General features: G+C 41.4%; 1 protein-coding gene across 4 annotated transcripts in view; it reads right to left on the bottom strand.

Moving 5' to 3' along the window:
* The window catches only part of LOC126981370 (serine-enriched protein-like), a 199,036-nt gene that overhangs the window by 162,079 nt on the left and 13,424 nt on the right, over positions 1-23,533 (bottom strand). For all 4 annotated transcript variants that reach the window (XM_050832394.1, XM_050832395.1, XM_050832397.1 and 1 more), the window contains exon 2: positions 15,151-15,354. In XM_050832394.1, the coding sequence (XP_050688351.1) occupies positions 15,151-15,354 (204 nt within the window). The remainder of the gene's footprint in view (positions 1-15,150; positions 15,355-23,533) is intronic.

Consider the following 23,533-nt stretch of genomic DNA (forward strand, 5'->3'; position numbering starts at 1 on the left):
CGTGACTGTGAAAGCGGCCCATAGTCCCGTCATCGATTCAACCAATCTTTCTGGTACTCTTTGCCTTCTGAATGCCCATCTTATAATTTCCTCTGGTACTCTGTCAAATGCCTTCTCTAGATCTACAAAAACATGGTACAATCTCCTCTTCTCCATAAGCTTTTCCTGAAGCCATCTCATAGTATAATATTGCTTCAGTTGTTGATCTCCCAGGGCAAAAGCCAAACTGACATTTATCAATTCTTATTATCCTTCTCAGCCCCTTCTCCAGGACTTTTTCATATACCTTCATGCCATGCTCCAGTAACCTTATCCCCCTAAAATTACCACATTTCAAAGCATCTCCTTTCCCTTTAAAAATGGGTATAGTGTAGCTTCCTTTCCAGTCTTCTGGTATCTCTCCCTTTTTTAATACATCGTTTAACACTCATGTCAATTCCACCTCTCCTTCCTTTCCTGCTTCTTTTATTAAATCCACTGTTAGCCCTGAAGGTCCTGCTGCTATACCATTTTTCATTTCCTTTAGTGCTTCTTTTACTTCCTCTTCCGTAATTATTTCTTGTGGACCTTCTACTTTTTCAGTTTCAGTTATCGTATTATTAATTTTCCTCATTTAACAGTTCACTGAAATATTTACTCCATCTTTCTAATATCTTTTCTTTTTCCACCAAGACATTCCCTCTTTCATCTTTTACAAATGCCCCAGCTACATCTACTCTCTCTCTCTCTCTCTCTCTCTCTCTCTCTTCATTTGTTTCGTATTTTTAAACAGCTCTTTTTTTTATTTTTTTATTTCTCCCTTCTCTCCCTCACCCACTCTTCTGTTGCTTTCTTCTTTGCCTTCGCTACCTCTTTTCTTGCCTTTTTCTTCTTTTCTTTAAACACCTCTTTATCTTCCTCCTCCTTTGTCTTCTGCCATTTCTTGTATGCCTCCTTCTTTTCCTTGATGGCCTGCTGCAATATTCCATTCCACCACCTTGTCTCTCTTTCCTTCCTTCTAATTTCTTTTGTTTCACCACACACTTCTCTCCCTGCTATCATGATTTTTTCTTTCAGTTGTTCCCATCCTCCATTATTTTCCTCATTTTCCCTTTTCACTCTTTGTTCAAACTCTCTTCTGATTTCCTCCTCCCTCAGCTTCCACACTTTTATTTTTCTTTCTTCTTTCTTTTTTATCTTTTTCTTCCCTACCTTCGTGGCTATGTCAGCACACAGAAGTCTATGTTGTGGCAGGCACGCTTCCTTTTCTCCTTTTTCTCCTTTTTCTTTCTTGAACATAGTGTTTGCCACCAGTTCCCTGCCCTGACAAAACTCCAATATTTTCTCCCCTTTTCTGTTTCTCTGTGACCATACACACCCATTACTTCCTCAAATCTATCTCTACTTTGCCCTATATGACCATTCAGATCTCCCCCAATGAACACCTTCTCATTTCTTAGACCTGCCATCTCGTCATCCAGCACCCCAAAACTCCTCCTTCTCCTCGTCTGTCCTCCCCACCTGAGGGACATACACAGAGAAAACATTGAATAGTTTCTCTCCTATTGCCATTCTTATTAGCATTATCCTTGATGTTATCCTCCTCACTTCTGTTATATCATCTATTAGCTCCTCTTTCACCTTCATCCTCACCACTCCGACGCTTCCCACTCCACCACTCTCCCCTTTCCACCACATCTGTACTTTTCTTCCCCACTTCCTATCATTCTGCTTCCTTCGCCCTTAATATATATATATATATATATATATATATATATATATATATATATATATATATATATATATATATATATATATGACGATATATATATATATATATATATATATATATATATATATATATATATATATATATATATATATATATATATATATATATATATATATATATATATATATATATATATATATATATATATATTCATTTATTTATTTATTTTTACGTGTAAAATAGGCTCTCTTGAGGGGCCTGGATGGAAGTCGGCCCCAGTCCGTCATTGCGAAGGCAAGTGTTTCTAGAGGGGCCATCTTCTCTTGGCTCATGCTGCCCCCCAGAACTCCTTCTTGATTCACTTGGACGGTTTCCTCTAGAGTCCGGGTTGATGGGTGGTCTTCAGGACAGCATGTGGGTAGTTTTAAACCACTCGGCGGTGACTGAAAAATCCGAGGTGGTAGCGTGGGGATTCGAACCCGTGTCGTCCATCACGCTGTGAATGTGGGCCCAGCACGCTACCATTCAGCCACCGCCTACCCAATATATATGAATGTTATATGTAGTATATATGAATGTTAATTGCTAAATTTAACCCATATTAACATATATTATATAAAGCCTAAAGTATCAAATTCAGCTGAGCAATAATTATGGGCTATAGTTTTTAATGTAGTAGGGTAGGCGGTGGCTGAGTGGTTAGCGTGCTGGCCCTGCATTTACCGCGTGCTGGACGACGCCGGTTCGAATCCCCACGCTACCACCTGGGATTTTTCAGTCACCGCCGAGTGGCCTAAGACTACCCACATGCTGTCCTGAAGACCACCCATCAACCCGGACTTTAGAAGAAACCCTCCAAGTGAATCAAGAATGAGTTCCGGGGGGTAGCATGACCTAAGAATAAATGGCGCCACTATAAAAATTGCCTGCACCATGACGGGCTTGGGCCGCCCACCAGGCCCCTGAAGAAAGCCTACTGGCGCTATAGGCGAACACGTAAGAATAATAAAAAAATACATAATAGCTATTACTGAAATATATTACAGTGGTATAAGTATAAAAGTAATTCTTAAGAATTGTAGTAAATTATAGTTCACTTTCCATTTAAATTTAAACATCATTAGAAAAATAAATTGCTTACTTTCATATCTATAATAAAGTTAAGTCTTGAAGAAAATATATTTCGCGCGTCCCATTCTTTTCACAAAGATATGCTACGATGGTTACAGCGCCTGAAAATTCTTTGTCTGCCCAAATCTAGGGCCGCTTTCACAGTCGTCTGGTACGCACCCTAACCAAAGGCCCTACCATCCCGGTAGTAGCCGTTATCATCGCCTCGATCCGCTTCTACAGTCGCTGTTTTCGTGGTATCGGCGACTACCAGCGTGGTAATGATCATGACAAGACGAAGGCGCGTGATTCGGCAGTGTTGGTATGCCGGAGCGGCGGGAAATGTCAACATTACATCAGCTGAGCGCAGGATTATGAAGGATAAATGAGAAAAAAAAAGCGTACAAAGAGTAAACGTGAAGAATAAATATAAAGAATAACTGAAGAAAAGATATGATGAAAAAATGTGGAGTGTCTCGCTGTACTACATCGCTCAAATCTGCTGATAGCCCAATATTTCTGAGGGATAATAGGTGAAAATTTATTTAATAATTGTGACAAGTATTAAAGTTCTGTTATTTAGCAGATGTCAGCAAGACAGTCTCTTCAGCTGTATATATTCATTAAATTTGTTCATTATTCACACTTATTTAGCAGGCTTCACATTTATTCATTACATAACAGGGATGATTTCGTTATATGTATGCCCTATGCATATACATACATATGAGGCTATCTAGAATAATACGAGAGTTTGACCAAGAAGGCATAACAAGTGAATAATGGTGACAAGTATTAAAGTCCTCCCTTCTCCTTCATTGTGCATTTTGCAGCAATAAACAATCAATCAATTAAACTGAAATTCTCAGCAGGACGTTTACTGGTCAGCAGGGTTTTTTTTTTTTTTTTTTTTTTTTTTTTTTTTTACGTTGTTGCCTATTGCGCCGGTAGGCATCTTCCCGGTGGGGCCTGATGGTCGGCCCAAGGCTTCTTCCAGGTGGGGCCTGATGGTCGGCCCAGCCCGTTCTGGCGCAGGCGAGTGTTTATAGTGGCGCCATCTTGCATTGGCTCATGCTGCCCCCCCGGAACTCGTTCTTGATTCGCTTGGACGGCTTCCTCTAGAGTCCGGGTTGATGGGTGGTCTTCAGGACAGCATGTGGGTAGTTTTAAGCCACTCGGCGGTGACTGAAAAATCCGAGTGGTAGCGTGAGGATTCGAACCCGCGTCGTCCATCACGCGGCGAATGTGGGTCCAGTACGCTATCACTTCGGCCACCGCCTACCCTAGGTGAAGTGAATTCATGTCATTCAAAGTCTTCTAATTGTTTTCTCTTATTACCATTGAAGCCCTGCAACGTGTTGCTGTATTGTGTAATATTTTTTTACATCCATTTAAAGAAATAATATAACCACTTGAGAGCAAGAATTTGTACTATTTAATAATTAATGTCATTGGTAAGCTCCATTGGGGAGCCCCCGCGGCTACCAGAGCTCCGTTACCATAGGTTCCAATTTCTGGTAATGATGCAAACAAACAGCGCCGCGAAAGACGACTGTGAAAGCGGATTTCTTGTTGGTAGCGGCGATCGCTGTTCATTGGTAACGATCAACACAAACAAACGTGACTGTGAAAGCGGCCCCTAGGGTGGCCGCAGCCCCCCCCCCCCCCCCCCCCATTTCTCCCGGCTCGTACGCCTATGTCCACACATGAGATGCATTCTCCATACCCTGTATATGGACACCATCTCAAAAGGAGAGAAGAACTGTCGGACACGATACAAAACGCCTAACCTGGAGGAAGCTGATTTAACGAGAGATGAGATACGAAGTTTCCAGGTAAGATTTTAGGTTAAGGACAAGCAAAGAATGTTTATTGTAGAAGGAGACAGCTGTGTGTTGTCAGAAAATAGGGGATAGGTGTTTGGAAGATTGTGTTGAGTTGACAGGTGGAGAAACTGAGTTTTTGAGGCATTAAAGGACACGAAGTTCCTCCTGCCCCATTTGGAAATGGTAAACGTTCCGCAGCGTCCACCCGTGAGTCATGTAATTCTTATAGGGTTGGGCTTCTGTCAAAAAATGTTGAGTAATGCAGAGGAGAGTCATCAGTGTAGGAGTGGGTCGGACAGTTTATTTTAGAAAAATCATTAATGAACAACAGAAAGAGGTTGGGGGATAAAACAGGGCCCTACGGGACACCACTATTAATAGTTTTAGACTCTATTTGACTCAGGGAGACGGGAAACGTTTGAAAAAATTCGGCGGAACAATATTTTACACTTTTATCAAACATTTATTTTATAACTATTTGAAATAAAATCTATATCACAAAATGCATTTATATGAAAGAAGCAAGATTAGAGTTCCTTTGCGTCCACCGTAAAAAAAAAATATATATATATATATATATATATATATATATATATATATATATATATATATATATATATATATATATATATATATATACCAGTTCGGCGGTGGCCGAACTGGTAGCGTACTGGGCCCACATTCACCGCGTGATGGACGACGCGGGTTCGAATCCCAACGCTACCACTCGGATTTTTCAGTCACCACCGAGTGGCTTAAAACTACCCACATGCTGTCCTGAAGACCACCCATCAACCCGGACTCTAGACTAGAGGAAGCCGTCCAAGCGAATCAAGAACGAGTTCCGGGGGGCAGCATGAGCCAATGCAAGATGGCGCCACTATAAACACTCGCCTGCGCCAGAACGGGCTGGGCCGACCATCAGGCCCCACCTGGAAGAAGCTTTGGGCCGACCATCAGGCCCCACCAGGAAGATGCCTACCGGCGCAACAGGCAACGACGTAAAAAAAATATATATATATATATATATATATATATATATATATATATATATATATATATATATATATATATATATATATATATATATATATATATATATATATATATATATATATATATATATATATATATATATATATATATATTTTTTTTTTTTTTTTACAACAAAGGAGACAGCTCAAGGGCACAAAAAAGTAAACAATAATAAAGAAAAAGCCCGCTACTCGCTGCTCACAAAAAGAATCTAAAGAGGTGGCCGAAACAAAGGTCAATTTCGGGAGGAGAGGTGTCCAGATACCCTTCTCTTGAAAGAGTTCAAGTCGTAGGCAGGAGGAAATACAGAAGAAGGAAGATTGTTCCAGAGTTTACCAGCGTGAGGGATGAAAGAGTGAAGATGCTGCTAAACTCTTGTATAAGGGGTTTGGACAGTATAGGGATGAGCATGAGTGGAAAGTCGCGTGCAGCGGGGCCGCGGGAGGGGGGAAGGCATGCAGTTAGCATATATATATATATATATATATATATATATATATATATATATATATATATATATATATATATATATATATATATATTCGTATTCTATTTTCTTTTATTCTCCTCCAAATATTGGGTGTGGTACACCCAGGCTTAGGGCCGCTTTCACAGTCGTCTGGTACGCACCCTAACCAAAGACCCTACCATCCTGATAACAGGCATTACCATCGCCTCGATCCGCTTTCACAGTCGCTGTTTTCGTGGTATCGGCGACTACCAGCGTGGTAACGATCATGAAAAGCCGAAGGCGCGTGATTCGGCAGTGTTGGCATGCTGGAGCGGCGGGAAATGTCAACATTACATCAGCTGAGCGGAGAATTATGAAGGATAAATGTGAAAAATAAACGTACAAAAAGTAAACGTGAAGAATAAATATAAAGAGTAACTGTAAATAATAAATATGATGAGAAAATGTGGAGTGTCTCGCTGATACACCCCTCACATCTGTTGATAGCCTAATATTTCCTAGGCGGAAAAGGTGAAATAATGGTGAAAAGTATTAATTAAAGTTCTCTTATATTAGCAGATGTCAGCAAGACAGACTCTTCACTTATATCAATTACATTTATTCATTATTCACACTTATTTTTCAGACTTCACATTTATTCTTTACTTAATAGGGCTGTTTTCGTTTATATATATATATATATATATATATATATATATATATATATATATATATATATATATATATATATATATATATATATATATATATATGCCCTATGCATACATATTAGGCTCACTAGAATAATACGAGTTTGACAAAGGAGGCATAACAGGTGAATAATGGTGACAAGTATTAAAGTCCCTCCTTCTTTAATTGTTGTGTACTTTTGCAAACAATAAACCATCAGTCAATCATCAGAGAAACTGTATTAACACAGTCAAATTGAAATTCTCAGCAGGACGTTTACTGGTCAGCAGGTGAAGTGAGTTCATGTCATTCAAATTCTTCTATATTTTTTTCTCATATTACCATTGAAGCCGTGCAGAGTGTTGTTGTATTGTTTAATATTTTTTCAAATCTATTTAAAGAAATAATATAACCATTTGAGAGCAAGAATTTGTATTGTTTACTATTTAATGTCTTGGTAAGCTCCATTGGGGAGCTCCCACGGCTACTAGAGCTCCGTTACCAGAGGTTCCAATCTCTGGTAATGATGCAAACAAGCAGCGCCGCGAAAGACGACTGTGAAAGCGGGTTTCTTGTTGGTGGCGGCGATCGCTGTTCATTGGTAACGATCAACACAAACAACCGTGACTGTGAAAGCGGCCCTTAGTGTTTGTGTGACCTGCAAATAGTGTTAGTGTTAAGAAAAGAGACAAAAAGCTCATTACTCTAATTTCGGTGGTAAATAAGCTACTCGAGATCATAATCAGAGACAAAATTGTGAGTTAGCTTGAAAACCACTCATTCATTAATTAAGGATTCCCAACATTACTTCTGTAACAAGATATCCTGCTTATCAAACCTTCTGACATTTACAACGACCTCTTCTAAGTTCATTACGCAACCAGATCACTAGACGTAGTCTATCTTGATTTTCAGTGTTTGATAAAGTTCCACACCATAAATTACTTTATAAAATCAAACAATTATGTGCCGAAGGTAAATTACACCAATGGATTGCTAATTGGTTGAGCAACAGACAGCAAAGAGTGATGATTGATGAAGTTTTGCCTCAGAGTGGGCGCCCGTCACTAGTGGTGTCCCTCTGGGCTCTGTTCTTGACCCAGTTCTGTTTATAATTTACAGCAACGACGTTGACGTTGAACACAATAATCTCATTAGCAAACTTGCTGACGACACAAAGATTGGTAATTCAGTATTCTCAGAGGAAGACAAATAAAACATTGGAGAAGATTTGCATGAAATTTCAGCTTGATCTGACAGATGGGAGATGCCCATTAATAAAGATAAGTGTCAGATTCTTCAAGTTGCAACAAAAAGGAAGAGTTCCGATTGCGAAATATATGGCGTGAAACTCAAAAGCGTTCAGTGTGTCAAGGACATGGGTGTCACAATCGAGTCAAACCTCAGATTCTCACAGAAATGCATTGACGCGGCAAATAAAGCGAACAGAGATTTGTCATCTGCCCTCTTCTCCTTCACCTCCTGCTCCTCCACTGCTTCCTCCTCCCTCGACTCAGAGAGAGCTTGGAAGGAGTTGCGGCACTCCACACCTACAGGAGTGGACCTCTTCAGCTTCAGGCGGTTCCCACGGTTCTCAACCACCTGCCAGCCCCCATCTGCAGACGGTGTACTATGTACATCGCCTGACTGAGAACCTAATAAACGGAGGACTCGATTTTCCTCCCTCATGGCCTCCACAGTCTTCTCCAACTCCTCTATTCTCTTCAAGAGAGAGTTTACCAACTCCACTGTACCGTCTGCCACCCCACTGGCCACGCCTCCACCCTCCACTGCACCATTTTCACCAGCCACGCCGTCACACACCACCCTCTCGCTCCCACCAGACATAGTCAACCCAGAGCTAACCAGAGCACGTCTGAACACCTTGAAGACCTGAGGGCAACACGAGACCCCACTGGAAAAAAAATGACCCTGAAGTTCTGCAAATAAAAATTGGTGAAGAATGTGAAGAAATTGGATAAAAGAACCATAAGGAGAAAAAGAAGAAATTACAACAAACCTAGGTATAGTGATTAATAGGGTAGCGATGACAGAAAATGGATAAAGTAATGCTTGAGCAGAGACTACAGTAAAATGTCAACTTTTAACGTTTATTTAGTTCTTACATTAAATTTTTGTTACCACACTCAATGTAATGTTAAAGGTTGATTTTTTTATTGTGAAAACTTGGTAATAGGTTAATTTTCATGACGATCAAGAATCGATCGATTTAACAATTCGTTTATGAAAAGTTAGATTTGAAAACTGGTTTAACGATAGACTTATATGGTTTCCTTGCTCTTCACATGGGTTTCATAATTCAGTAAACATGAGGATAAGGTAGGACATCTACTACTACAACAATTATAGTTATAAAACTCTTTGGGCCCACTCATTTATTACAACCATAGGCGGCGGGGGAGGGTGGCTTTTAGGGATTCAGCCCCAGTTCTTTCATCAAAAGCCCCAGATCTTTTTTAAGGTTTTAAGGTGTTAAGATATATTTTTTTATTTAATTCATTATACAGTAGCTTGATTCTAGTGTAGGACGTATCAAAAATTAATTTTGTCATTATACCAAAGTCCCTTAAGTCCCCAGAAGTAACTATTTATGGGGATGTTGTTTTCCAGGGGAGCATGCACCCGGACCCCTCCCCTTTGTCAGACAGGGTTTAAGCCCCTGATTTCTACAGTGTCTGGCATCGCCCCTGATTACAGTAGAGGATACTATCTGATGTTGCACCAGACAGGCTATATTAGTGACATCACTGTCATCGTAAATTTGTAATTTTGCATATATATATATATATATATATATATATATATATATATATATATATATATATATATATATATATATATATATATATATATATATATATATATATATATATATATATATATATATATATATATATATATATATATATATATATATATAACGGCACAAGGGTTGGGCATGGCGTCGATGGGGAAAAGTATCGCGATGGCGAGCGGACACGACCCCACCACCACACAAGACCGTGACTTCAGAGCGACTGAGCTCTCAGCTCAGTGTATATTGTACGGTTGTACCCCAGAATACGTCATGCGCGGAAAGGGACAGTTTTATTCAAAAGAGTGTCCCGACATCTTACTATATAGACATTGGTCTGCGGCGTGCTGCCAACTAGTCTCAAGACGAGTCTCAACGGTCAGTTTTTGAAATGGCGCCATGTCTATGATAACCACGAATCTGCCGACCGATTGGCCGACAGTCGCAGACGGTCTTGACGACAGTCTTCCATATTGTCTGTCAACTGGTTGGCCGCCTAGATGGCCGACATTTGCCAAGGAGTTGGCCGACGGTCTTCCTGACCGTCTTCGCGACTGTCTTGGCGACTGTCTTGGCGGCAGCCTTGCCGTTCCTTAAAATAAGGAATCGCTCTGTAATCGAGAATGGAATGAATTGCTCCGTTTTGAACCACTACGGAGCGGCATTTGCTCGGTACGGTATTTTATTATCTGAATGGTCAAGCTGATAAAATTCAGTATCTTAAAATTGTAGTGAGCAGATTTTTTGATTAATCACAAAACCAGTCCGTAAAATTTGTCAAAGGTTCGTCCTAAAATACGTGTAAAATACGCGACGTAACGTCCCTCCCCCTCCCTCTTGCCTCCACTAGCAGCGTGCTGCGGCTGTCACTCATTGCATGCTCGAGAAATTTTAGGGTTGCCACCCGCAAGATCAACAGAATATACCAGGTCTTCTCAATCTCGTACCAGAATTCTCCTCTTCTGCGCACTGACGTCACCTGCAGCCCCAGTCTGCTTCGACTAAAACCTACCCACCAGTCTTCACCTAACCACAGGTGTAGACGCATCCCGTGTGCTCCATTTTCATTGATTTCGAAGGGTGACTTTAGTATTTAGGATTAAGGAACTGAAGCAGTCACACAATTAATGGGAAGCTAGGGGTAAGAAAAGACTACGTAGAAGAGGTTAAGGTGTTGCAGAGGGAGTCAGGGTGGACAGGAGAACTGTTCAATAGAGGATGATTGCGGCGAGTATAAGAATATGTCCAGAAATACTTGGATAAGAAGGTTCATTACACACACACACACACACACACACACACACACACACACATATATATATATATATATATATATATATATATATATATATATATATATATATATATATATATATATATATATATATATATATTTTTTGAGAGAGAGAGAGAGAGAGAGAGAGAGAGAGAGAGAGAGAGAGAGAGAGTGTGAGTGAGTGAGTGAGTGTGAATGTGAGAGAGTGAGAGTGAGTGTGTGTGTGTGTGTGTGTGTGTGTGTGTGTGTGAGTGAGTGAGTGTGAGTGAGTGAGTGAATGAGTGTGAGTGAGTGAGTGTGAGAGTGAGTGTGAAAGTAAGAGTGTGAGTGTGAGTGAGTGTGAGAGAGTGAGTGTAAGAGTGAGTGACACACACACACACACACACACACACACACACACACATGCACACACACGAAAACTGAAAACGTTTCAGTATCCCATGAAATATCTCTCGTTTTCCTTATCATTCTCCACCTGCTCCCTACCATACTGCTGATGACGTCAAAACCTGCGCATGAAAAGACCTGGTCTATTCTCTTGATCTTGGCCACCTGTTCTTTTAAATATGGATCCATTCCGTATTGGAGAGTGAGATGTTGCATATCACATTTTTCTGACCTCAGGGTGGCAACCCTAGTTGTGTCATTCAATACAAGAGAGATCGAGGCAAAAGGAGTGCGTGCATGCGTACTGTGCGGCTCCCAAGTTTGTGCCAGCGAAACGTAACCATGCCCAGTTGTTATTGTGCTTGTGATTGCAAAATAAATATATAAATTTCTTGATGGCGGCAGTGTTAGCCAATATTTCTGAGCCGACAGTCGTCACCAACGTCCTTCATTAGGTGAAGACTGTCGTCACGACAGTCCCTCATCATTCTTAAGTAGTCGGCACACTGTGCCGACAGGAAACGGTAAAAATTTGAAAAATAGCCCCGACAGTCGTCACGACTGTCTCAAGACAAGCCAAGACTGTTGACGACAGTCGTCGCGACTGCCCCAGACCTCAACCGGAAGTGACGGTTGGTCCAGACTCTTGCCGACTCTTGTCGTGAAAGTTTAGCATGGAATACTTTTTTGCGCTACCCCTCACGACTCCAGACTCCCATCACAAGTCACAACGTTGGCACAGCAGTCTCAAGACCTCTTTCAAGACATGCCCGACCCTTTCACATCAACACCCAAGACCTCGTGTACCCTAGAGTCGTGGGTTGTCTTGGCCCAGAGTCGGCACAGTGTGAACGGGGCTTTATTGGTGTCTTGGTGTCTTGCCGACTGTCTAGGACATTCGGCCAACTAGTTGCCAGACTCCCGTCACAACGTCGGCGCAGCATTCGGCAACAGTCTCAAGACCTCTTTCAAGACATGCCCGACCCTTTCACATCAACGGCCAAGACCTCGTGTACCCTAGAGTCGTGGGGAGTCGTGTCCCAGAGTCGGCGCAGTGTAAACGGGTTTAAGTCTTTTTCGCTCTCATCACTTTCTCTGGCAAAGTGGGGAATGCCTTTTGTTTCACTCTCACCACTACTTTCACTGATTGAGTACAAGAGTGGGTAATATTCCTCAGGTTTCAGGGGCCTCCGTGCCATTACGTATTTACGTCCTTACGTAATTCACAAAATATAATACGCTACTGCCTGTAAAGAGAAGAGAACACAAATTGCATCATATCAAATCACTGTATTGCACTATATAACACTATTATCACTTGGCCGCATGGCCGCGCTAGCCCACAAAAAGTTTAAAGCCCACAGCAGCGAGACGTGCAGCTCGACTGACGAGAGAGTGAATGGAAACTGTCAATGTTTTCTCAACCGCGCTCAAATCTGTGGACGCGGAGAGTGCTGCCAATTAGTTCATTTCGGAGAGGGTGAGGAAACTTACCCTCAAACAAAAAATGACGTCATTGGAGTGAATATAACTATTTAAAAGTAATATTTTTGTTCAAATTGACGCCAGTGGCGTCCCGGTGGACTTTGGCCCTAAAATATTTTTACACGCCATTGGCGTCCCGGTGCGCGAGAGGGTAAATAAGAAATTAAGGAAAAAAGAAGCTGCAGTCAGACAAATCTTTGAGGATGTAAAAGAAATCTGTGAAATATTTAATGAATACTTTCAAAAAGTATTTACCAAAGAGACAGAATTTGAAGAGAGGGTTGAGGAGAGAAGGGTCAAGAGAATGGAAAACATAAAAGTGGGTGGAGAAAAGATACTGGGGCTATTAAAATCACTGGATGGTAAGAAAACAATAGTTCCAGATGAAATATCAGGTCAAGTAGTAAAAGAATGCAGTGAACAGTTAATAGAACCAATCATAGCATTATAAGTTGTTCAATCAAGGCTGGGGAAGTCCCAGTGCAATGAAAGAGGATACATGTGGTCCCATTATATAAGAGTAGAAATAAACAAGAGCCTCTGAACTACAGACCGGTTTCCTTAACAAGCGTCATGTGCAAACTGTGTGAGAAGATCATTAAAAAGATAGTGGGTAGACAATCTAGAAAGAGAGAAGATAATAAATGAAAATCAATTTGGATTCAGACAAGGTAAATCTTGTGTCACAAATCTAATATGTTTTTACTCAAGAGTAATAAATATATTGTAGGAGAGAGACGGATGGGCGGACTGCATATTTTTGGAGCTAAAAATGGCATTTGATAAAGTTCCTCATAAGAGATTGCTGTGGAAATTAGAAAATAGATGAGGACTGGGGAGAAAATGACCGAATGGATGAAAAATTACATAACAAACAAAGAAATTAGAACAATCTTGAAAGATGACAAATCAGACTAGAGAAAGGTCACAAGTGGAGTTCAACAGGGATCAGTGTTAGCGCCTGTAATGTTTTTAATATATATAAATGATATACCGGAAAAAAGTAGTTACATGAGTATGTTTGCGAATGGCGCGAAACTGCTTAGAGAAATAAGAGATGAGGACGATTGTAATAAACTGCAGAAAGCTTTAAATGAGATACATGAATGGTAAAAAAAATGGGAAATGGAGTTCAATGAAAAGAAGTGTCACACAATGAAAATGGGCAAGAGTAAAAATAGACCAGTGGAGTGTGTAAGATGGGAGGGACGATCATCGACACAGTGAAGGAAGAAAAAGACTGGAAAATAATACAAGATACATTCACACCTGAGAAGCACATAAATTAGATTTTCTGAGAATCATATAGTCTGCTGCAAAATATTAGTGTCATTTCACTACTTGAATGGGGACATGATGACGAAAATAATAACAACATTCATTAGATCAAGGTTAGTATACAGCGGTTGTTTGGTCACCTCACAAGAAAAAGGACATAAGGAAACTTGAAATGTTTCAAATGATTGCAACTAAGATGGTACCAGAACTATCGAGTCTCTCAAACGAGACTAGATAGGGGGAGCTGGGCCAACCAACACTTGAAGAAAAAGAGAAAGAGGAGACTTGATAGCATTATACGGGAATACATGTGGAATGGAGGTGGTGGATATAATTGATTTAAATGAGATGGAAGGAAGGAAGCAACTAAAAGGACATAGTTAGAAACTGAGAAAGGGAACTTGCTTGAAAGACAAAGAAATACAGTTTTTCATACAGGAGTGTGGATACATGGAATGGACTAAATAAAGACATTGTTGAAGCGGGCATTGTCCATGAAATGAAGGAAAAGCAGGACTCTAGATTGGGAGACAGGACTGTCCTAGCTTTAGCTCAGGCCCTGTATACTACAAATAGGTAAATACACACACACACACACACACACACACACACACACACACACACACACACACACACACAGGCGGTGGCTGAACAGATAGCGAGACGGCCCCGCGTTCAGGAGGACACGAGTTCAATCCCCGACCGGTGCCACCAAGCCGGGATTTTTCAGCCGCCGCCGAGTGGCTTAAAAACTACCCACATGCTGTCCAGAAGACCACCTATCATCCCGGACTCTAGATTCTAGGATTAAAGATGAGCTCCTGGAGGGCAGCATGAGCCAATGCAAGATGGCGCCACTATAAACACTCGCCTGCGCCATAACGGGCTGGGCCGACCATCAGGACCCACCGGGAAGAAACCTTGGACTGACCATCAGGATCCACCGGGAAGAAGCCTACCGGCGCAATAGGCCGAGACGAAACACACACACACACACACACACACACCCATACACACACACACACACACACACACACACACACACACACACACACACACAGATTTGACTTAAGGGAAAAACTGTACCTGCTGCGGGCGGCGAGAACAGCCTTAACGGCACACACTGGCTCCCGTGTGTCCCCCACAAGAAAAGTAACGTCACAAAGCTCCGGCATAGAAGCCAGAAATTTCATATCTTCTGCAAGGCCTGTCTTGTTTTCGAATGTAGAGAAGTCAGGCTCATCCGATAGCGCCCCCGCCATCGCTATCGCCTGCTCCAGCATGCTGTACCTGTGAGGGATGTAGTTATTTTTAATCATTGAGCAAAGTATTGAATGTGATAAACTTCACTTAATTACATAATCTGGTTGTCCCTTTTTTTTCCTAATATTTAAGTCCATTGAGTTGCATCCTCTCATCGACTCATATAAGAAAAAGTAGCAATGATAGTAAATTTAATAAGAAATATTTTCTCAATATGTCGAATGACCTTCGTTCTTAGCAGCAAGTTTTTTTTCTTTCTTTTAATCGACATTAGAAGTAGAGCCGAGATGGCAGTGGCCAAAAGAGACTAGTTGGGTCGCCAGAAGGCTTTTCGAGCACCCCCCGGAAGTATACTTCTAATTGGCATTTCCAGATAGAAAATTATCCTTAGAAGACGATCAGGCATGTTAACACTTTGAAACAATGTACCACGTACCCCTTACAGCCAGGCTCACAAACTACCCCCGGTGGGGCTCTCAGGGGCTCCAACAGATGACGCACCCAAACACAGACAGAGGCAAGTTACACATCACCTTTAAGGGTTTTTCAGAACCATGAATCACAAAACTTTTATTTTTAGGGCTAAATGCCATGATTATGAGGTAAAGGTCAACTCAAGGTAAAAAAAATATTTAATTTACAAATTGTTCGTTATATCAGATAAATATGAAAAAAATAAATTGTTATTTATTTTCCCATTTTTTTTTCAAAAATGGTTTAATTCTTATACTTGTCTTAAACATTAAGTAAAGGTCAGCTGCATGTAAACTGGCTGAGTGGTTAGCGTGACGGCGCCGCGTCCAGGACGACGAGGGTTCGCCCGGTGCCACAAGATGGAATTTTTCAGTCACCGCCGAGCGGCCTAAGATTACCCACATACTGTCTATAACTACCTATCTACCTGGAGTCTAGATTCTCTTTCTAAAAGAGAGGGTCATTGATGAGCTTCGTGTGGCAGCATGAGCCAAGGAAGATGGCACCTCTATAAACACTTGCCTGCGGATACAAAAATGCTGTCGTCGTAATTCCTGACACTAACATCTTTAACATCTTTATGATTCTTATCTACAATGCTCACACCTTCAGGCTAACTGTATATCTGGATACAGGATCTGGCAAATATTGAACACTTGCTAACCTATTTGAACTGGTACAGTCTACGATGAAGAATACTGCGCTACTGTCCTTGGGTTTTGTCTTCAATGGGGAGGATAGCACCAGTGACTAGTACCTTCAAAGGGAAGGGGAGGGGAGGGCTCCTGAAAAAGTTGGAGGAAAAAAACAGGTTTCACATTGCCTTTCCGACGATTTGATGATGACTGGAATGTCAAACCTCAGGTGCTGAAGCATTTGGAACCATTTATCTGCCTGATGTACAAATAGAGTCGTGAGTCTTCTGTTGATGTGTGTGGTTCGTGCAAAGCTGCTATGCAAGATGGCGGGGAGGGACAAAAACTCACTTCAAAATCTTCGCTAGACCTGACTCGCTTTCCGCTAGGTTACTCTGTTCTGAAGCCTCATATACATCGTGTGAACCATCACGTTGCCTTGTACAAGCAAGCTGCTGAAAATATTCTTGACAAGCCTAAATCCCATGATGATGGGCGAGGATGGATGAGAACTGAGACCGTTAAAATGAAACCTGTGTGGTCTTACAATCTCTTCCTGCCTGTGTCGCTGGACTAGTGAGTGTGAGGATGAAGACAGAAAAAATGCAAGAAGTGGATGACGCTGGCTCTGATGCATTTGCTGAAAGAGATGACGACTTCTAAGGATTCTTGGCATCATAATATTATTTTTACAGTATGTCTTCCTTAGCCATTAACATGCAGCTAACCTTTACTTCATGTATAAGAATTAAACCATTACAAAAAAAAATTGAAAAAAAAACATAGAACTTATTTTTTGCTACATATATAATATAACGAACCATCTATATTCGATAATTTCTTTTTTTACCTTGACCTGGCCTTTACCTCATAATCAAGGCATTTAACCGAACCGTAAAAAAAAATTGTGATTCAGGGTCCTGAAAACCCATAGGGTGATGTGTAATTTTTTGCCTGTGTCGTTTTTTTTTTTTTTTTTTTTACAACAAAGGAGACAGCTCAAGGGCACAAAAAAGAAAAAGAAAACAATAATAAAAAAAAAAGCCCGCTACTCGCTGCTCCCAAAAGAGAATCAAAAGAGGTGGCCGAAAGAAAGGTCAATTTCAGGAGGAGAGGTGTCCTGATACCCTCCTTTTGAAAGAGTTCAAGTCGTAGGCAGGAGGAAATACAGATGTAGGAAGATTGTTCCAGAGTTTACCAGAGTGAGGGATGAGAGAGTGAAGATGCTGGTTAACTCTTGCATAAGGGGTTTGGACAGTATAGGGATGAGCATGAGTAGAAAGTCGTGTGCAGCGGGGCCGCGGGAGGGGGGGCATGCAGTTAGCAAGTTCAGAAGAGCAGTCAGCGTTGAAATATCGATAGATGATAGAAAGAGAGGCAACATCGCGGCGGAATTTAAGAAGTAGAAGACTATCAGTAGAAGGAGGAGAGCTGATGAGACGAAGAGCCTTAGACTCCACTCTGTCCAGAAGAGCTGTGTGAGTGGAGCCTCCCCACACGTGAAATGCATACTCCATACGAGGGCGGACAAGGCCCCTGTATATGGATAGCAACTGCGCGGGGGAGAAGAACTGGCGGAGACGATACAGAACGCCCAACCTCGAGGAAGCTGATTTAGCGAGAGAGGAGATATGAAGTTTCCAGTTGAGATTTTGAGTTAAGGATAGACCGAGGATGTTTAGTGTTGAAGATGGTGACAGCTGAGTGTTGTCGAAGAAGAGGGGATAGGTGTTTGGAAGATTGTGTCGAGTTGATAGGTGGAGAAATTGAGTTTTTGAGGCATTGAAGGACACAAGGTTCCTTCTGCCGCAATCGGAAATGATAGCAAGGTCTGAGGTTAAGCGTTCTGCAGCCTCCAGTCTGGAGTCGTGTACTTCCTGTTGAGAGGGTCTTCTATTGAAAGAAGTTGAATAATACAGAATGGAGTCGTCGGCGTATGAGTGGACAGGACAGTTTGTTATGGAAAGAAGATCATTGATGAATAACAGGAAGAGAGTGGGTGATAGGACAGAGCCCTGTGGAACGCCACTGTTGATAGGTTTAGGGGAAGAGCAGTGACCGTCTACCACCGCAGAGATAGAACGGCCGGAAAGGAAACTGGAGATAAAGGAACAGAGAGAGGGATAGAATCCGAAAGAGGGCAGTTTAGAAAGCAAAGACTGGTGCCAGACTCTATCGAATGCTTTCGATATGTCTAGCGCAACAGAGAAAGTTTCACCGAAACGGCTAAGACAGGATGACCAAGAGTCAGTTAAGAGAGCAAGAAGATCGCCAGTAGAACGCCCCTTGCGGAATCCATACTGGCGATCAGATAGAAGGTTAGAAGTGGAAAGGTGCTTTTGAATCTTCCGATTAAGGATTGATTCAAAAGCTTTAGATAGACAGGAAAGTAAACCTATAGGGCGGTAGTTTGAGGGATTGGAACGGTCACCCTTCTTAGGCACAGGCTGTACAAAGGCACACTTCCAGCAGGAAGGAAAGATAGATGTTGATAGGCAGAGACGAAAGAGTTTGACCAGGCAGGGTGTCAGCACAGAAGCACATTTTTTAAGGATAATAGGAGGCACTCCATCAGGTCCATAAGCCTTCTGAGAGTTGAGGCCAGAGAGGGCATAGACAACATCATTTGGAAGAATCTTAATAACAGGCATAAAGGAGTCAGAGGGAGGATGAGTAGGAGAAATATGCCCAGAATCGTCCAGGGTGGAGTTCTTACAGAAACTTTGAGCGAAGACTTCAGCTTTAGAGACAGATGAGACGGCAGTGCTGCCGTCAGGGTTAAGGAGAGGAGGGAAAGAGGAAGAAGTAAAATTGGAGATATTTTTGGCTAGATGCCAGAAATCACGGGAAGAATTAGAAGAAGCAAGATGTTGACATTTTCTATTAATGAAAGAAGTTTTGGTAAGTCGGATAATAGATTTGGTACGATTCCGGGCTGAAATGTAAAGATCAAAGTTAGCGGGAGTTCGAAGGCTCTTCAACCTTTTGTGAGCTGCCTCTCTATCTTTAATAACACGAGAACAAGCATGATTAAACCAAGGCTTTTTAGCATGAGGAGTAGAGAAAGTACGTGGAATGTATGCCTCCATTCCAGAGACAATCACCTCTGTGATGCGCTGAGCACACACAGAGGGGTCTCTCTCCTGGAAGCAGTAATCATTCCACGGGAAATCGGAAAAATACATCCTCAGGTCGTCCCACCGAGCTGAAGCAAAATGCCAGAAGCATCGCCTCTTCGGTGGGTCCAGAGGATGTACAGGAGCGATAGGACAGGATACAGAAATAAGGTTATGATCGGAGGAGCCCAACGGAGAGAACAGTTTGACAGAGTAAGCAGAAGGATTAGAGGTAAGGAAGAGGTCTAGAATGTTGGGCCTGTCTCCAAGACGGTCGGGAATACGAGTAGGGTGCTGAACCAACTGCTCTAGGTCGTTGAGGAGAGCAAAGTTGTAGGCTTGTTCACCAGGCTGGTCAGTGAAAGAGGATGAAAGCCAAAGCTGGTGGTGAACATTGAAATCTCCCAAGATGGAGATTTCAGCAAAGGGAGAGTGAGTCAAGATGTGCTCCACTTTAGAGTTCAAATAGTCAAAGAATTTTACATAGTTAGTAGAGTTAGTCGAGTGATAAACAGCACAGATGTATTTAGTAATAGAATGACAATGAAGTCTTAGCCAGATGGTAGAAAATTCAGAAGAGTCAAGGTCGTGGGCACGAGAGCAAGTGATGTCGTTGCGCACGTAGGCGCAACATCCAGCTTTAGATTGAAATTTAGGATAGAGATAGTAGGAGGGAACAGAGTAGAGGTTGCTGTCAGTAGCCTCAGAAACCTGTGTTTCGGTGAGGAAGAGAAGGTGAGGTTTGGAGGAGGAGAGATGGTGTTCCACAGAATGAAAATTAGAACGAAGACCGCGAATGTTGCAGAAATTGATAAGGAGGAGGTTCGAGGAGTTATCGGACACCTCTCAAGTCGGCAGCCAGAAGGGGAGTCCTCCCTGGGGGAATTTATGGTCCCCCCCCCAGGCGGGGACTCCGAGGCGGTGTTTTCGTTAGCCATTTTGAATTTTGAATTTTGGGAAAAGGTGTGTGTGTTGTGTGAATGTAGTGTGGTGTAGATAGAGAGAGGAACTGTCTTTTGGGTGCGTCATCTGTTGGACCCCCTGAGAGTCCCACCGAGGGTAGATTGCGAGCTTGTAAGGGGTACGTGGGACACTTTTTCGAAGAGTTAACATACCTAATCGTCTTCTAGGGATAATTTTCTATCTGGAAATGTCAATTAGAGGTATATTTACGGGGGATGCACGAAAAGCCATCTGGCGACTAGACTAAGGCCAGCACGCGGATAAGATGATCCTGGCGACTCGAGTTACGTTTGTCGCTACCATTTGAGATTTTTCAGCTGTCGATAAGATTGAAGAGGTATTGAATGTGCATCAGTCAACCCTATTCATTATCATCTTCAGTCCATTGCAGGACAAAGACCTATCCCATGGTGTTTTCCCACTCTGTGTGGTGTTAGTGTATACCATCCTGCTCCGGCATAATATTCTAATATTACATGGTACTCTAACTGCCTTGACTTTTACAATAGCTTCGTTACACAACAATAGTTAAGGGCCAGGTTAACTTATTTTTCGAGGAAAATTAAATACTGCTTCAATTTACGTGAAATATTTTTAGCAAATAGCTATGATACCTACGTACTCGTGTAGAAAGTTTCAAGACGATATATGAAAAAGAACGAAGAAAATAAATAATATTGGGAAAGCCTTAGATTTTATATGTAGTTTTGATCCATTATTTGTAAATAATTTAATAACATATACTAATTCTGAAGTTGTCACTGATGAAATTAATTATTCAGGAATTGATTGTGTTTTTGTTTTTATTCCTTAACTTGTTAATTAATGGTGAAAAAAATATAAAACAAGTAACAGTTTCAACACAGCTCATGAAATCTCCAAATATGCTTTGAAAAAAATATAGATCTTTTACCAATTCCAAAAATGCAAAACAAAACCATTGGAAAACTTAATTAAGAAGAAGATACAAAAAGATTGAAGTAAAAAGAAAAACGACGAGATATAATCAATGAAAGGTCAATAACTTGCAAATGAGAAAACGGGACTAGAAGGTGCCCGATGAAACTCCGGCGCACGCGGACTAAACTTGCCGCCTGAGGCAAACTATAGATGGCCTTGGGCCTTTCCTCCCTTTCCAGCAGCCCGGGACAAATGCCAGACGTTGCCAACCAAAAAATAATCCATGAAAAAATTTATAAATATCTATGAAATTACAAAACATAGAGTTGACACACTCACATTTAAAGGGACACAGGAGGTGTGGTTTGTTAACTTCTGACCCTTTAAATCACTTTAAATATCCTCCTATTGACCTAAAATTGGGCAAATAGTGTTGCCAAAAGGCGAGAGTATTTTTGAGTGTGCTTAACTCATTTTCCATATTTGGTCGAATTTTACACTCAAAAACGTATACTATGCTTACGAACAGGAAGTATATGCTAATGGGCACGTTGTATCACTCACCCGCCTCTTCCATCAAAAAACAAGATTTAAATAAAAGCAGTTCAACTCACGCGGAGAGCGGGATGAGGTCAGCCAGAGGTAGGAGGCGCCTCTTATCTGTCTCTCCCTGTTGGAGCAGCCCGTTTCGGGCAAATTTGAAGACTTAGAAGTCCTCGCAGCTACAAATCATTATCACATCATCGGAGTCACAGAATCTTGGATAGACACTTCAAATAGAGATTTCATTGCGGAATATAGATTACCGGGTTATACCATTTTTAGTCATGAAAGAGAGAACAGACAGGTTTTTTTTTTTTTTTATACGTTGATTGCCTATTGCGCCGGTAGGCATCTTCCCGGTGGGGCCTGATGGTCGGCCCAAGGCTTCTTCCAGGTGGGGCCTGATGGTCGGCCCAGCCCGTTCTGGCGCAGGCGAGTGTTTATAGTAGCGCCATCTTGCAGGGTGGAGGCGTTATCTTTTATATCCACAACTCTCTCCATCCAGTATCCGTGAAAACAGATATTATAACCAATGTAGACACGGTCTTCATTGAAATTAAAAATAAATCTCGTAAAATAGTAATTGGACTTATCTACAGACCGCCAAGGCAGACTCTTGATATCGACCACGCATTAAGTGAATTATTATTAGAAACAAGTAGCAGTTGCAAGGCAGTAATTGTTGGGGACTTTAACTTGCCAGTGAAAAGTTGGGGTGAACCGTTGAACTGTCATACAGGGCTCGACCTGTACACAAATTTACAAGAAAGTGATTTACATCAACACGTTCAAGAACCGACTCGGGAAAATAATATACTTGACCTTATCTTTTCAACGACAGCTGATCTAGTTAACGAAGTAAATGTTGGTCCAATTTTTAGTTCTAGCGATCACCGAACAATCACATTCAGCATCAATATGAAAGAAAGTAAAGTAACTCCTAGTAAAGAAAAGGTGCCTGATTATCAGAGAGCGAATTTCGTAAGACTCCGATCAATTCTAAATAATTCTGACTGGACTGAAATCACGGCGGAAACAGATATTGATAAATCTTGGGGGGCCTTCACCACAATATTGAACAATGCCATAAGCATATGCGTACCCTGTCGTAACAGACGTTCAGCTTCTAAGAAGAAACCCAAATGGTGGAATAACAAAATTCAAAATAGCCTATCTCTTAAAAAACGCGTATACAGTAGGTACATATCATCTCAGAGCGAGGCTGACAAACTAGAACTGGACAGAATTCGCCGCGAAACCAAGAAATTAATAAAACGAAGCAAGAAAAATCTTGAAGAATATATAGCGGAAACAAGTAAATCTAATCCTAAAGAATTTTTCAGCTATGTAAATAATAAAAAGTCACTCACTTGTGGTATCGGACCGCCTGCTAATGAAAATGGTAACCACACGAACGATGAAAATGAAATGGCTACAATCCTAAATAACTTTTTCGCATCCGTATTTACCGACGAAGATTGTTTATCACCTCAACCGCCGGAGGTTAAAAGAACTGAAAAGATGTTAAGTGGCGTGCTCATCGTAGAAAGTGACATTTTACGCACAATTGAAAAG

The sequence above is a fragment of the Eriocheir sinensis genome, chromosome 47, assembly GCF_024679095.1.
Source record: "Eriocheir sinensis breed Jianghai 21 chromosome 47, ASM2467909v1, whole genome shotgun sequence".
In the NCBI taxonomy this organism is placed as follows: Eukaryota; Metazoa; Arthropoda; class Malacostraca; order Decapoda; family Varunidae; genus Eriocheir; species Eriocheir sinensis.